At 42.1% G+C, this 15834-nt stretch overlaps 1 protein-coding gene across 3 annotated transcripts in view; it reads right to left on the reverse strand.

Annotated features, from left to right (window-relative positions):
- The window catches only part of LOC128701123 (uncharacterized), a 60073-nt gene that overhangs the window by 11729 nt on the left and 32510 nt on the right, over positions 1-15834 (reverse strand). For 2 of the 3 annotated variants that reach the window (XM_053794698.2, XM_053794700.2), the window contains exons 2-5: positions 8092-8495; positions 3245-3938; positions 1988-2158; positions 429-581 (exon numbers count right to left, since the gene is read on the reverse strand). In XM_053794698.2, coding sequence (XP_053650673.2) covers positions 429-581; positions 1988-2158; positions 3245-3938; positions 8092-8495 — 1422 coding nt within the window. Of the gene's footprint in view, positions 1-428; positions 582-1987; positions 2159-3244; positions 3939-8091; positions 8496-12562; positions 12746-15834 lie in introns of all 3 variants that reach the window. The other variant, XM_053794699.2, reaches the window with a different exon arrangement.

A 15834-nucleotide genomic window follows, 5' to 3' on the forward strand; every position in this document is an offset into this window, starting at 1 on the left:
CAGGCTGTTACTGCTGGCTGCACGCAATCCAACGTACGAGCCATAGCCCGGCTGGTCAGGTACCGACTTTAGGTGCTTGTCCAGTGCCAGCTTGAAGACTGCCAGGGGTCTATTGGTAATCCCCCTTATGTATGCTGGGAGGCAGTTGAATAGTCTCGGGCCCCTGACACTTATTCTATTGTCTCTTAACGTGCTATTGACACCCCTGCTTTTCATTGGGGGATATATATATATATATGTGTGTGTGTGTGTGTGTGTGTGTGTGTGTGTGTGTGTGTGTGTGTGTGTGTGTTCATGTGTATGATTGCAAATGTTTTTATAAGTCCATGATTACCTATTTGTGAGTGTTATTATTATTTTATCACTACCGTATTAGTACAATATCACATTTCACTAATTACTATTTACTGTATCTTATCGCACATTACCTATTTACCCAGCTGGGTGAGAATAAGGTTGGGTAACCTCTTGCCAGGATGCGGTTGCGCCTCTCCTCGCTGCGACGATAGTAAAAAGAAGAGATGAACCTCTCTACTGGGTCTCTAATGATGTTTATATAGACAGGACGACCTGCATTCAACCTTGTGGAAGAAAAGAGGAGTTAGTAACTCATGGAAAGAAGTCACTTTGTCTGACATTTTCGGATTATCCTAGGCAATTTACACTACGTGTGATAATTGTATTTATATGTACCTGTGCCTAAATATACTTACTCCTGACGTGAAAGGAATCTCATTTATGATACTTTCATTTTCACTTACATACGCAGCTATTTGGCATAGACAGTGGTGGGTGCAGAACAGGTGGAGCTGTGTAGCAATACTGTACGGTATATATAACTGCAATATATTTATATAATGTACAAGACTCAATAATAACCCACATGAAGACAGAAACTCATATAATTAATGGTTTATATACACGTATTTCGACCCCCTGCTGGTGTCCTCTTCATCCGAAGAGGACACCAGCAGGGGGTCGAAATATACAGATCAATTAATTTTCTGAGTTTGTCTCCAAGTGGGTTATTATTGAGCACTGACAAGTGTTCATTGCACCTTCTGTAGTTATTTATATTGTACAAGAAATGAAGATCTCTCGGTTTATAATTACTCGCAATAATGCCTATTAAATTTTAAAATAAGAATAACACTTTTCTTTTGTTTCATTAAAGTTTTTGTTTTACACAAAATGGGTACTTGTGGCTTGGAGTGTCTCGTGGCTCAGTTGGTAGCCTCCTCAGCTCTCAGGGTTTGATCCATGGGAGAGGAAAGTCTGGACCCCAATGGAAATGTCACTTTGACTTTTTGGATTATCTTATGTGATTTACACTATGTATGATAATTGTACTTATGTGTACCTGTGCCTAAATAAACTTATTGGGCATGTTTCCTTACACCTGCTGCCCCTGTTCACCTAACAGTAAATAGGTACCTGTCTGGCCTGGCCTAGGCAAACCATACCACGGGCGGGGATAGAACCCGCGATCAGTCTCAAAACTCCAGACCGTCGCGATATCCACTGGGCGACAGTCTGGAGTTTTGAGACTCTCTGACCGCGGGTTCTCTCCCCACCCGTGGTATGGTTTGTTTGCAGTCGTGTCATTACGATTTCGTGAGTCATGTTGACTGGCCTAGACACCCAGGTGTTAGTTGACGGATGTGGGTCGAATTCTGGGGGAGAGGATTGAAGTATCCCAGTGGAAATAAGCCAGACAGTCCTCAATGACTTCCTGACTTCACTGGGTTATCCAATGAAATTAATAAAATAAAATCATCTTATACCCAGGGGGCCCTGGAGCAACCGTCCCCTTTGCTCTTATGTTAATTCTCAAATGACTCTTGATCCAATGAACTCATGCAACCCTCCCTTGGGATCAAACCTTATTACAGCTCATTCCCCAGGTTCTATATGACCCCCACTTTTCCCCATAAGTATGATAATAACTTCTGAGCGTGTGAATTTTTAAAATGCATTCCAAACTCACGCTGTGAAATTGGTATAGTAGATGTGCCGGTCATAGCTTAGCGCATGAGAAGGTGTGCCTTTAACAGATGAGGTAAGGTTCTCTATTAATTGTTCCTGGTCATCTTGGCTCAGCTGCCGTTTGTCATATATCAAAGATGAGACATGATCAAACCCTAAATGACGCGAGAGCCTGCAGGAAGAAAAAACATCATCAGTATATTGTATTCATGCAACTACTAAATAACTAGTGTAATGAACAATTGGCTTTGATCAATAATAACCCACTTGGGGACAGAAACACGGGAGATTAATTTATCTGTATACTTCGACCCCCTTCTGGGGTCCTCTTCAGCTGAAAACGATCACAGAAGGGGGTTCGAAATATACAGATCAATTAATCTCGTTTCTGTTTCCATGAGGATTATTATCGAGCATGTAACTAATGTATCTGAAAATATTTGCTAATATTATCGTTGTGACTAATTATTATTATTATTATTATTACTGGCGGCCTGGGTCTCTGCCAGTTGGCAACCTGGCTTTGGTTAAGTCTGCCGCCATTGTGGCTCAATATATGCTTATTGCAGAGCAATAGTTTATAGCAATAACAAACTATATCTTGAAAATAATAATACACCATTAGCATGAAAATACTACACTTCTGAAAAAAGCTGATTATTTTTTTATTTTTCCAAAATCAGTTAACAGATTTTTTTTGATGTATAAAATACAAACAGTACAGTGCTGTACAACTAATTATTACACCAAATTTGGTTTTCCTCTTAATAACTAATCCACAAATTATAGATAAAGCTTTAGACGACATTTTCCTTTGACTTGGGCCATACCTGGTCCGGTCTATGACCAGCCGGGCTGTGGCTCGTACGTTGGTTTGCGTGCAGCCAGCAGTAACAGCCTGGTTGATCAGTCTCTGATCCACCAGGAGGCCTGGTCACAGACCGGGCCGCGGGGGCGTTGACCCCCGGAACTCTCTCCAGGTAAACTCCAGGTAATGACCAGGCCTCAGGTTGTTCTGATAATGGTCCAGGAAAGACCGAAATGTTGTCACAAGATTTTTCTCAAATTTGTGGGTGAGTTATGAGTTGTTCCAGTCATGGTATTGTAATTTTTATCATTTTTTCTTCCCTAGAGGGCAGAGGGGTGCCAATTTCAGCACCCCTCTGCCACGTAACACTCTCTGACTGATATATAATAATAATAATAATAATAATAATAATAATAATAATACAAAATTTAAATAACCTGGATTACTTACCTTCTGATTATGGTTTGCATAGTAGAAGAGGCACATTTGGGTATCCTATTATACACCAATATTGTGGCATCAGTAGGTGTAACATTGTAAGTGCCTCGAGTATTATTGTATACCAAGAATGAAATATTGGCAGATGTGACATTCATGCCTCTAGTGCTGTTGTTCTCTAAAAATGAGTCACTGACAGGTGTCAAGTTATACATGTGTCCAGTACTATTGTATACCAAGGCCGAGGCTTCAGAGGGTGTGATATTATATGTGGATTTTGTATTATACATCAAGAATGAGGCATGGGAAGATGTGACTGTGTATACACCTCTCCTGTTCTCACTCTGCCTTTCACTGTAATTATCCTCCTCATCACTGTTGTACTGTTTGACAGACTCATTTTCGTCATTCCTGTGATCATGATCACTGTTCCTCATTACATAACCCAACGGTTCATTGACAAATTTATAATCTTGTGTGATCACACTGATTTTCTCCTTTCCATTGCTATGGACACCTGTGTCGAAGTCTTTAAGTGAAGAACGTTCTCTGCTTGTCTTGTGACTGTCTTCCTTCAGGTTCTTGTTGAATTCCTTGTTATTCTTGGTGTTAGACCCCAATCTTTCTTGTTTCCTACGTTCTTTATACCGCAGCCTCGTCTTAACAGGCGCCTTTAAATTTTCTACATTGAATTCGGGAACATAACCTGAAAGAAAGAAACTTTATTTTTCCAGGTACACTTATTAATTACGTGTTTTTATCTGGTTACAATCGTAATGGCCCAATTCGTACAGACACGAATTAGGTCATTTTTTTTTTTTTTTTACAAAAACATTACCTTGTATTTTAGCAAGGTACGCCTACAATAAAAAAATGGGTGCATAACAGATATTAAACTAACTTATCAGGTGCACTAATTATTATTTTTTAGACTGTTTATAACTTGTATAGTGTCATATACTGAAAAGGACATTGACATTAAGAGGGACATTAAAAAGGGGATAAGAAAAGCTAAAAGGGACTATGAAATTAAAGTTGCTAGGGATTCTAAAACTAATCCAAAAAGTTTTTTCCAGGTATATAGAACAAAAGTCAGAGATAAGATAGGTCCCCTTAAAAATAACTATGGGCATCTTACTGACAAAGAGAATGAAATGTGCTCGATTTTAAATAATTATTTTCTCTCGGTTTTTACACAGGAAGACACTAATAACATTCCGGTAATTAATTTTTATAGTGGATCAGAAAAAGATAAATTATGTAACATCACAGTCACTAGTGAAATGGTTGTGAAGCAGATAGACAGACTGAAGCAAAATAAGTCACCGGGTCCTGATGAGGTTTTTTCAAGGGTTCTTAAGGAATGCAAAATGGAAGTCTGTGAACCATTAACTAATATTTTTAATTTATCTCTTCAAACAGGTGTAGTGTCTGATATGTGGAAGATGGCTAATGTAATTCCTATTTTTAAAACAGGGGACAAGTCGTTACCGTCAAATTACCGCCCAATAAGCCTGACCTCAATTGTAGGCAAGTTGCTAGAGTCAATTATAGCTGAGATTATAAGAAGCCATCTCGATAAGCATAGCTTGATTAATGATACTCAGCATGGATTCACAAGAGGCCGGTCTTGTCTAACTAATTTATTAACTTTCTTCAGTAAAGCTTTTGAGGCTGTTGACCACGATAAAGAATTTGATATTGTTTACTTAGATTTTAGTAAGGCATTTGATAGAGTTCCGCACCAAAGACTGTTGAAGAAAGTAGCAGCTCATGGCATTGGGGGAAGGGTGCTCTCGTGGATCGAGTCATGGCTCACAGACAGGAAGCAGAGAGTGTCCATAAATGGGGTTAAATCCGAGTGGGGATCAGTAACAAGTGGCGTTCCACAGGGATCAGTCTTGGGCCCGTTGTTGTTTATAATATATATCAATGATCTTGATGAAGGAATTGCTAGTGATATGAGCAAATTCGCCGATGACACGAAGATAGGTAGGATAATTGATTCAAACGTAGATGTTAGGGAACTTCAGGAGGATTTAGACAAACTCTACTCTTGGTCAGGAAAGTGGCAGATGCAGTTCAATGTAGATAAATGCAAGGTTCTGAAGCTCGGGAGTGTCCATAACCCTAGCACTTATAAGTTAAATAATGTAGAACTTAGCCATACAGATTGCGAAAAGGACTTGGGGGTTATGGTAAGCAGCAACCTTAAACCAAGACAGCAATGCCTAAGCGTACGTAATAAGGGATTTATATCAAGAAGTGTAAGCAACAGAAGTCCAGAGGTCATACTGCAGCTTTATACATCATTAGTAAGGCCTCACCTAGATTATGCAGCTCAATTCTGGTCTCCATATTACAGAATGGACATAAATTCGTTAGAAAACATTCAGCGTAGGATGACTAAATTAATACATAGCATTAGAAATCTTCCTTATGAAGAAAGATTGAAGACTCTTAAGTTACATTCACTTGTTAGACGAAGAATGAGGGGAGACCTGATCGAAGTGTATAAGTGGAAGATAGGTATTAATAAAGGGCATATTAACAAGGTCTTGAGGATATCTCTCCAAGAGAGAACTCGCAGTAATGGATTTAAATTAGATAAGTTTAGATTTAGAAAGGACATAGGAAAGTATTGGTTTGGAAATAGGGTAGTTGATGAGTGGAACAGTCTACCTAGTTGGGTTATTGAGGCTAGGACTTTGGGTAGTTTCAAATTTAGGTTGGATAAGTACATGAGTGGGAGGGGTTGGATTTGAGTGGGACTTGCACATCGGAGCTTGTTTCTTGGGTGGCATTGAAAATTGGGTTGGGCAAATGTTTTGTTAGTGGGATGAATTGTAAAGGACCTGCCTAGTATGGGTCAACAGGCCTGCTGCAGTGTTCCTCCTTTCTTATGTTCTTATGTATGGAGAATCGACCTGACGACACTGGAAGACAGGAGAGATAGGGGGGATATGATAACGACATATAAAATACCGAGAGGTATAGACAAGATGGACACAGCAACAAGGGGTCACAGTTGGAAGTTAAAGACTCAGATGAATCACAGGGATGTTAGGAAGTATTTCTTCAGTCATAGAGTTGTCAGGAAGTGGAACAGTCTGGGAAGTGATGTAGTGGAGGCAGGAACCATACATAGCTTTAAGAAGAGGTATGATAAAGCTCATGGAGCAGGAGTGACTGAGTAGCGACCAGTGAAGAGGCGGGCCAGGAGTTGTGACTCAACACCTGCAACCACAACTAGGTGAGTACAGATGCAGTATAATGCGGTTCTTTACTGATAATGTTTCGCCCACAGAGTGGGCTTTATCAAGACACAAACAGATATTAGGTAAGACACATATGCAACAGTTAGGTATCTTTATTATGAAACGTTTCGCCTACACAGTAGGCTTCTTCAGTCGAGTACAGAAAAGCTGATAGAAGCAGAAGATACATGAAGACGATGTAATCAGTCCATCACCCTTAAAGTTTTGAGGTGGTCAGTCCCTCAGTCTGGAGAAGAGCATTGTTCCATAGTATGAAACAATATGGAGATGAAGTGACAGGATGGAGCTTATATAGCGCCAAGAGGTGAGACTGAAGAAGCCTACTGTGTAGGCGAAACGTTTCATAATAAAGATACCTAACTGTTGCATGTGTGTCTTACCTAACAACCTGTCGGTATTTTATACCATTTTAATGTTCAATCTGTCAGACACTGCAACACAACGGTATCTTGGTACAGACCTGCAATCAACTTCGACAACTTCCACTAGTGAGAGCGGTTGGATTTGAGAGGGACCTGACCTCTCAACATCTGAGTTCTTACCTCTCCTAGTGGCCTACGTCTCACCTCTTGGCGCTATATAAGCTCCATCCTGTCACTTCATCTCCATATTGTTTCATACTATGGAACAATGCTCTTCTCCAGACTGAGGGACTGACCACCTCAAAACTTTAAGGGTGATGGACTGATTACATCGTCTTCATGTATCTTCTGCTTCTATCAACTTTTCTGTACTCGACTGAAGAAGCCTACTGTGTAGGCGAAACGTTTCATAATAAAGATACCTAACTGTTGCATATGTGTCTTACCTAACAACCTGTCGGTATTTTATACCATTTTAATGTACAAACAGATATGTCTGTGACTAGATAAAGCCCACTGTGTAGGTGAAACATTGTTAGTACAGAATCGCATTACACAAATAACCCGCACGTTTCGGTCCGACTTGGACCATTGACTAGTCAAACCGGACCGAAACGTCGTCATAATTTCATTCTCCTACCTGTGGGTTATTTGTATATTGTTCCAGCCACGGCAGTGTGCCTTTTTATTATACTGCATATACGTTTTTTTCATCGTGTCGGTATTTTATACCATTTGCCTCCATCAGTACTGTATAAGGTGGGAATGTACTGCATACTAATTATTTTCTGTTTTACTGTCACCGGGGTATTGTTCCTTTGTGTTAAGTTAGGTCAGGTTTGTCAGGAAACAGGACAAGTGTTTCCTGACATGGGTCTTAGTCATATGATGACCCACAGCTGGAGCTTTTGGTCATCTGACCGAGGCCTTCCACTGGCTTACTCCTCCACAACCTGTCTGACTCTCTTCCAGAACACCAGTAATTCGGTATTCCCAGTTACTTTTAGCTCAGTTACCTACTATATTGCCTTGACGTTGGTTAAAGGCTTTTGATTCAAGAAATTGGAGCAATTCTCCCCTTCCTTGAAGCAAACCTGATCGGCTCCATTTCCCCAGGTACCGTATGACCCTCATGGGTCCTAATTACCTCCTATTTCCCAGGCCTTGCATGACGTCTATGGGTTTAGTACCTCCCTATAAATATAACGTGGTTACATACTAGAATTGAAGTGCCTTATGGAGTGGTGATGGCCGAGGTGGGCAGCGTGACCCACTGGATGCCAGGGTATTTTGAACCATCCCTGTAACAAGTGGGAATGGGCAGGAGCTGCGCTTCCCTGACCCACCGTGGCATCTCTGAGAGGACCGCTGAGCCTCGGGTTAGAGGAGCTGGAGCCTTCATCAGATATCGTAGTGGAGACAGCAGGATCTCCCAGGTGTTGAGAGCCACTCGAGCTTCCCTCCAGCACCTGCAGGTAGCGGGGGTTGCTGATGTGTGCGTGGGATGTGGGGAAAGGTGCGTGTACGGGCGGGGAGAGATGATGAAGGCTGGTGGATGTAGCATGGGGTCGAGGCACCTGCCACAGCACGAGCAACACTCCACACATACTCGCCCACGATGTTCTGCAGGAAAAAAAATGTTCATTAAAACACCATCGGACTGAAGTCACTCTTTGTCCATCCTGTTGAGTGCTAATCACCCATCCTATAGGGCTGTAGTCACCCCATACCCATCCCGTTAAATAGTAGTGACCCCCATACCCATTATGCACGGCTGTAGTCACCCCATGCCTAGTAGAGAGGCAGGCAAAACATTAGACACACATCATGGGTCCAGGACCTGGCCCTACAGTGAGTCTAGGAACTGGCTCTATAATGGGTCCAAGGACCAGCCCAGTAAAAGAGATGGCAGGTGCAACCCGACCTGTCCTGCCAGCAAGGTCACAGTCATCACGCACCCAACCTCTGACAACATTTATTAAAGGCATAAACCCTTCAAAAGGAGGTGCCTTAATGATGAAGGGCTCTTCATCAAAGAAATTGGCCCTATCCCCCCTTACATGGAACCTGATTGCCTCCCATTCCCCATCTTGTATGGCATTCGTCATACAAGATGGGTTACGGGTTTAGTGTTCTCCCCATGGGAAAGCATTCACATTACTAAACTCACAAACTAGTATTTAGTCACTTAGCCATAATACCAACTTACCTCATAATTTGTAATATTTTACAATTAAGAATAAAACTAAGTATACCCGAAATGCCTAGCCATGCTAAGCGTTCTAGTGGTACACTCTGTAATCACAATTTTACCACATGTAAACCACACAATAACCAAATTTCTGTAAACTCAGCATTGTAATCCTTATAGAGAATAAACTTGAACTTTGAATGTGAAAACACCAATACGCATCAGATAATTCACCTAGATTACCTCCAGGAACTTGCAGTGACTCTAGATTTCCAGTCAATTCGAAGGTAAACTGCCCTAAAATCACTACGGTCTCCTGCTTGAGGCCTTAACAATTTCCTCCCATTGGCTACCTTCAAGAGGGAGCTGGACAGATACTTGAAGTCGGTGCCGGATCAGCCGGGCTGTGGTCCGTACGTTGGACTACGTGCGGCCAGCAGTAATAGCCTGATTGATCAAGCCCTGATCTACCGGGAGGCATGGTCGTGGACCGGGCCGCGAGGGCGTTGATCCCCGGAATACCCTCCAGGTAGACTCCAGGAAGACTTCCAAAGGTTCCCCTGGGTGTTAGTTGACCGTTGTGGGTGGCACCCTGGGTAAGTGAACATAAAGACATCAGTGGAAATAAGCTACACTGCTTGATTTTCTTAGGTTATCCTGGGTTACTAAGCCACTGGATTAATAATCCAAATTAAGACTATCTTTTTTTTTATATTTAGAAGCATGTAAAAAGGGAATAACCAATAGCACTGTCTTCAAGAACGAACTTGACACACTCCTTCAAGATAAGCTGATAAGCTGGGCTGTGGTGCCTTCCTTGGCCTGCGTGCAGCAAGCAACAACAGTATGATAGATCATGGTAGAATTACCAACACAATGTTAGGTAAACGGACATAGATGCAACTAATGTGATATTGTACTGTGGGACGGTTTTGCTCCCCAGGAGTGTTATGAAGCCGTTACCTAACAGCTTGATAAAGCTCCTGGAGAGCGAAACGTTGCCACAATAAAATGTCACATTAGTTGCACTTGTGTCCTTTTACCTAACATAACTGATCATGCAATCATCCAGGCGTAATCTGAGACCGGGCAGTGGGGGGGGGCGCTGACCCCCAAGGGACAACATAGCGGTAATATAATACGTGTAATATTACCTCTATATTACGTGTGATATTACCTCTATATTACGTGTAATATTACCTCTATATTACGTGTAATATTACCTCTATATTACGTGTAATATTACCTCTATATTACGTGTAATATTACCTCTATATTACGTGTAATATTACCTCTATATTACGTGTAATATTACCTCTATATTACGTGTAATATTACCTCTATATTACGTGTAATATTACCTCTATATTACGTGTAATATTACCTCTATATTACGTGTAATATTACCTCTATATTACGGCTTCCTTACCACAGAATTCAACAATTACCAATAAATGTTTTTTCGTCAAGTGACGGAGTGCTTTGATGCCGGTGAGGGGGCTCTTGATCCCAGAAATTTGAACTGCCCTCTTCCTCGGATCAAATCTGATTGCCTATCACTCTCCAGGAGCTGCATGACCCCTACGGATTTAGTGTTTCTCCGTGAATACAATAATCACAGGAGACAATACACACCTACAAAAGTCTGGATTTATTAATGTATAAATAGTGTCAAACAATTGAAGAAACAGCAACAGCAGCAGCAACAAAACCAGCAAAAGTAGCAACAGAAATAGGAACAACAGTAATAGTAGTAGCAGCAGAAATATAAACGGCCTTAACAACAACAGTAACAGCAGCAGCAGCAGCAGCAGCAGCATCTGAAGCAGCAACAGAAGCAGAAGCAGTTGCCTTGGTGCTCTGCAGGCTCAGGTTACCAGTGCCCCACCCACGTCCTCTCTCTCACTCTCTCTCTGCCACAGGTTATCTCTCCACCATCGCTCCCTCATCCTCCAGTTCCCATGAACTAAGTACATAGAGGTAGCGTGTCTTACACGCTTATCAGACGGAGGGTCGAGCCTTCACTACTCCTCCCGCTGAGATACCTACATGGCTAGACAGTATCAGGTGACATACTGTGATCGTTGTTTCAGCCTGAACAATATTTTTCCCAGAACTGCATTAGAAACTCATAAATAAACTTTCATATAAAAAATGAAACTGAAGATGGTCACAGACCGGGCTGCGGGGGCGTTGACCCCCGGAACTCTCTCCAGGTAAACTCTAGGAAGATGAGTACTGTATATTTCTTCCAACTACCGAAGCGCTTTTCTGTCTTCTGAAGAGGGACTCAGTTGTAGGGCCTGTTTGGAAAATGGTTCTCGCGAGATTGCGTATTAGTTATACAAGACTCAACCAGAGCTATGACATGGAGGATCTCGGCATTTTTCTCAGCAATTTGTTTGTTTTTTGAACTTAGATTCGAGTCGCAATAAGCGACTGTAAATGAATAAACAGAAAGATGGACGGGAGGCTCTAACCGGGGTTTACCTGGAGTTTACCTGGAGAGAGTTTCGGGGGTCAACGCCCCCGCGGCCCGGTCTGTGACCAGGCCTCCTGGTGGATCAGTGCCTGATCAACCAGGCTGTTGCTGCTGGCTGCACGCAAACCAACGTACGAGCCACAGCCCGGCTGATCAGGAACTGACTTTAGGTGCTTGTCCAGTGCCAGCTTGAAGACTGCCAGGGGTCTGTTGGTAATCCCCCTTATGTGTGCTGGGAGGCAGTTGAACAGTCTCGGGCCCCTGACACTTATTGTATGGTCTCTTAACGTGCTAGTGACACCCCTGCTTTTCATTGGGGGGATGGTGCATCGTCTGCCAAGTCTTTTGCTTTCGTAGTGAGTGATTTTCGTGTGCAAGTTCGGTACTAGTCCCTCTAGGATTTTCCAGGTGTATATAATCATGTATCTCTCCCTCCTGCGTTCCAGGGAATACAGGTTTAGAAACCTCAAGCGCTCCCAGTAACTGAGGTGTTTTATCTCCGTTATGCGCGCCGTGAAAGTTCTCTCGCTCTACCACTTGTTTGGTTCATCGCTCTACCACTTGTTAGGTTTGGCAGTCAAACACCTCGGTTTTTTTCTTAATTGTTCCAGTTGCCATATAACACGTAGGATTCATTATCGATCTATTTTTTTTCAGCGCCAGGTTGTTCTCACGTTACTGTTGTCCTTTCAGAAATCTTTACTTTCAGCGCAGGTGCAATCTTTGAGTTTTTATTAATGAGTCTGATTATTCACGTTAGCTTCAGCTCTCCTCGTTAGCTCCTCAGTCCATCTGTTGGGCTACTCCCCTTGGCTTCCTCTCACCCTTTTGGCGATTTATAACCCTTACAGGTTTAACATATTTTGTGAATATAATAATAATAATAATAATAATAATAATAATAATAATAATAATAATAATAATAATAATAATAATAATAATAATAATAATAATTTTTATGTACAAATATGCAGTACATTTTTTACTAAATTTAAAAATTTGAAGGTGTTGTCTTACCTCAGCTCATTTACAGGCTTAGGACTGTTCTACCTCCGTTTATTTACAGGTCAAGAGCTGTTACGCTGCCTCACTCCATTTTTAAAGGCTTGATAATCTGATTAGCTAGACGTGTCCATATTGTGAGCAGTTTGTCTTTTATCCGTGTGGTTATTAGTTTGATTGTAAGTGGAATGAAAGCCCCTAAAAAGTAAGAGATTTATAGTGGTTATTATTACTATTATTACTTACTGTCTTAGTGATCATATTGTTGTTTGTAGCTTGAAATAAATTAGGAATTTATTTCTCACATTTTCATTATAAGTAACGAGTCATCTGGCAGCACAAGGTGCTTCAAATTCCCCAGCCTCAGGGGGAAAGAAACTTGCTAGGAGGTAAGGTAGCTGGGAAGACTTTAGCTAGGAACAGTCCAAAAGGACCCCAATGGATATAAGTTACTTTGACTTTTTTGGGTATCCTAGGTTCTCTACATATATGTTGCTATGTATGATACATAATCTATGTAACTGTGTATACCTGAATAAACTTACTCCATATCTCAAGTGTGTTCCATGTTTGTATACGAGGCTGGTCCTCTGGGCCTTCCTCCATTTATTATAAAGGAAAATGTACAGGGAATTTGTGAGGGTAAAACTATCAAGTCAATTAATCTGCAATGACCATAACTACCTTATATTAATGAACCCTACTATGGCCGGTAGTCACCCATACTCATCCAGTTGTCAGTAGTCACCCATGTCCATCCTGCTGTCAGTAGTCACCCATACCTATCCTGTGGTCGGTAGGCACCCATACATCAAGAACTGCAAGAAGCCCCTATCACGAGCCTTTTCCATCCTATGGAGAGGGAGCATGGACACGGGGATCGTCCCACAGTTACTAAAAACAACAGACATAGCCCCACTCCACAAAGGGGGCAGTAAAGCAACAGCAAAGAACTACAGACCGATAGCACTAACATCCCATATCATAAAAATCTTTGAAAGGGTCCTAAGAAGCAAGATCACCACCCATCTAGAAACCCATCAGTTACACAACCCAGGGTAACATGGGTTTAGAACAGGTCGCTCTTGTCTGTCTCAACTATTGGATCACTACGACAAGGTCCTAAATGCACTAGAAGATAAAAAGAATGCAGATGTAATATATACAGACTTTGCAAAAGCCTTCGACAAGTGTGACCATGGCGTAATAGTGCACAAAATGCGTGCTAAAGGAATAACAGGAAAAGTCGGTCGATGGATCTATAATTTCCTCACTAACAGAACACAGAGTAGTCGTCAACAGAGTAAAGTCCGAGGCAGCTACGGTGAAAAGCTCTGTTCCACAAGGCACAGTACTCGCTCCCATCTTGTTCCTCATCCTCATATCCGACAGACAAGGATGTAAGCCACAGCACCGTGTCTTCCTTTGCAGATGACACCCGAATCTGCATGACAGTGTCTTCCATTGCAGACACTGCAAGGCTCCAGGCGGACATCAACCGAATCTTTCAGTGGGCTGCAGAAAACAATATGAAGTTCAACGATGAGAAATTTCAATTACTCAGATATGGTAAACATGAGGAAATTAAATCTTCATCAGAGTACAAAACAAATTCTGGCCACAAAATAGAGCGAAACACCAACGTCAAAGACCTGGGAGTGATCATGTCGGAGGATCTCACCTTCAAGGACCATAACATTGTATCAATCGCATCTGATAGAAAAATGACAGGATGGATAATGAGAACCTTCAAAACGAGGGAGGCCAAGCCCATGATGACACTCTTCAGGTCACTTGTTCTATCTAGGCTGGAATATTGCTGCACACTAGCAGCACCTTTCAAGGCAGGTGAAATTGCTGACCTAGAAAATGTACAGAGTTAGTTAGTTAGTTTAATATGTTTATTATGCACCCCATACCCATCCAGTGGGCGGTAGTCAAAAGGTTACAGAGGTACATAATGGGTCCAGGGACTGGGCCTCAAAGTTTTGATAGCTGAGCAAGTTACAGAGGTAATGAACTCACAATTTACAAAGGTAATGAACTCACAATTTACAAAGGTAATGAACTCACAATTTACAAAGGTAATGAACTCCAGGTAGGTCTAGTCACAATCATGACAAGTTACAAAGGTATTTACAGATTACAGAGGTACACAATGGGTCCAGGGACCGGGCTCCAAAGTTTTGATGGCTGAACTAGGTACAAGGTAATGAACTCACAAGTTACAAAGGTAATGAATACTGTAAGAATGGTTACTTACGTTTATACATGGCTGCAATCATGAACAAATTTTAGAGTAATGAGCAATTCACACTTCCACACCCGGTCACAACTGTAATGAGTTATTGGTGCAAATGTTGATTGTTGAGTCTCTCTCTCTCTCACAGACACACACACACACACACACACACACACACACACACATACAAATTCATACACACACACACACACACACACACACACACACACACACACACAAACTCATACACACACGCACACACACTCATACACACACACACACTCATACACACACACACTCATACTCACACACACACACACACACACACACACACACTCACAGAGAACCTTCACGGCGCGCATAACGGAGATAAAACACCTCAATTACTGGGAGCGCTTGAGGTTCCTGAACCTGTATTCCCTGGAACGCAGGCGGGAGAGATACATGATTATATACACCTGGAAAATCCTAGAGGGACTAGTACCGAACTTGCACACGAAAATCACTCACTACGAAAGCAAAAGACTTGGCAGACGATGCAACATCCCCCCAATGAAAAGCAGGGGTGTCACTAGCACGTTAAGAGACCATACAATAAGTGTCAGGGGCCCGAGACTGTTCAACTGCCTCCCAGCATACATAAGGGGGATTACCAACAGACCCCTGGCAGTCTTCAAGCTGGCACTGGACAAGCACCTAAAGTCGGTTCCTGACCAGCCGGGCTGTGGCTCGTACGTTGGTTTGCGTGCAGCCAGCAGCAACAGCCTGGTTGATCAGGCTCTGATCCACCAGGAGGCCTGGTCACAGACCGGGCCGCGGGGGCGTTGACCCCCGGAACTCTCTCCAGGTAAACCCATTAAGGATGCACTAACTTATTAGGATACTTATACACTGTAGTAATTACCTTGTACTCCACACTTGAGCACCAGTCACTGAAGATGAATATACTACTGGAGGTAAAATATTACAGAGGCACAAAACGGGTCCTGGAACTTTCACCAGAGTTGTGTTGACTAAGTTATGAGAGTAATGTTCGAGCGATCAC

The sequence above is a fragment of the Cherax quadricarinatus genome, chromosome 73, assembly GCF_038502225.1.
Source record: "Cherax quadricarinatus isolate ZL_2023a chromosome 73, ASM3850222v1, whole genome shotgun sequence".
Lineage (NCBI taxonomy): Eukaryota > Metazoa > Arthropoda > Malacostraca > Decapoda > Parastacidae > Cherax > Cherax quadricarinatus.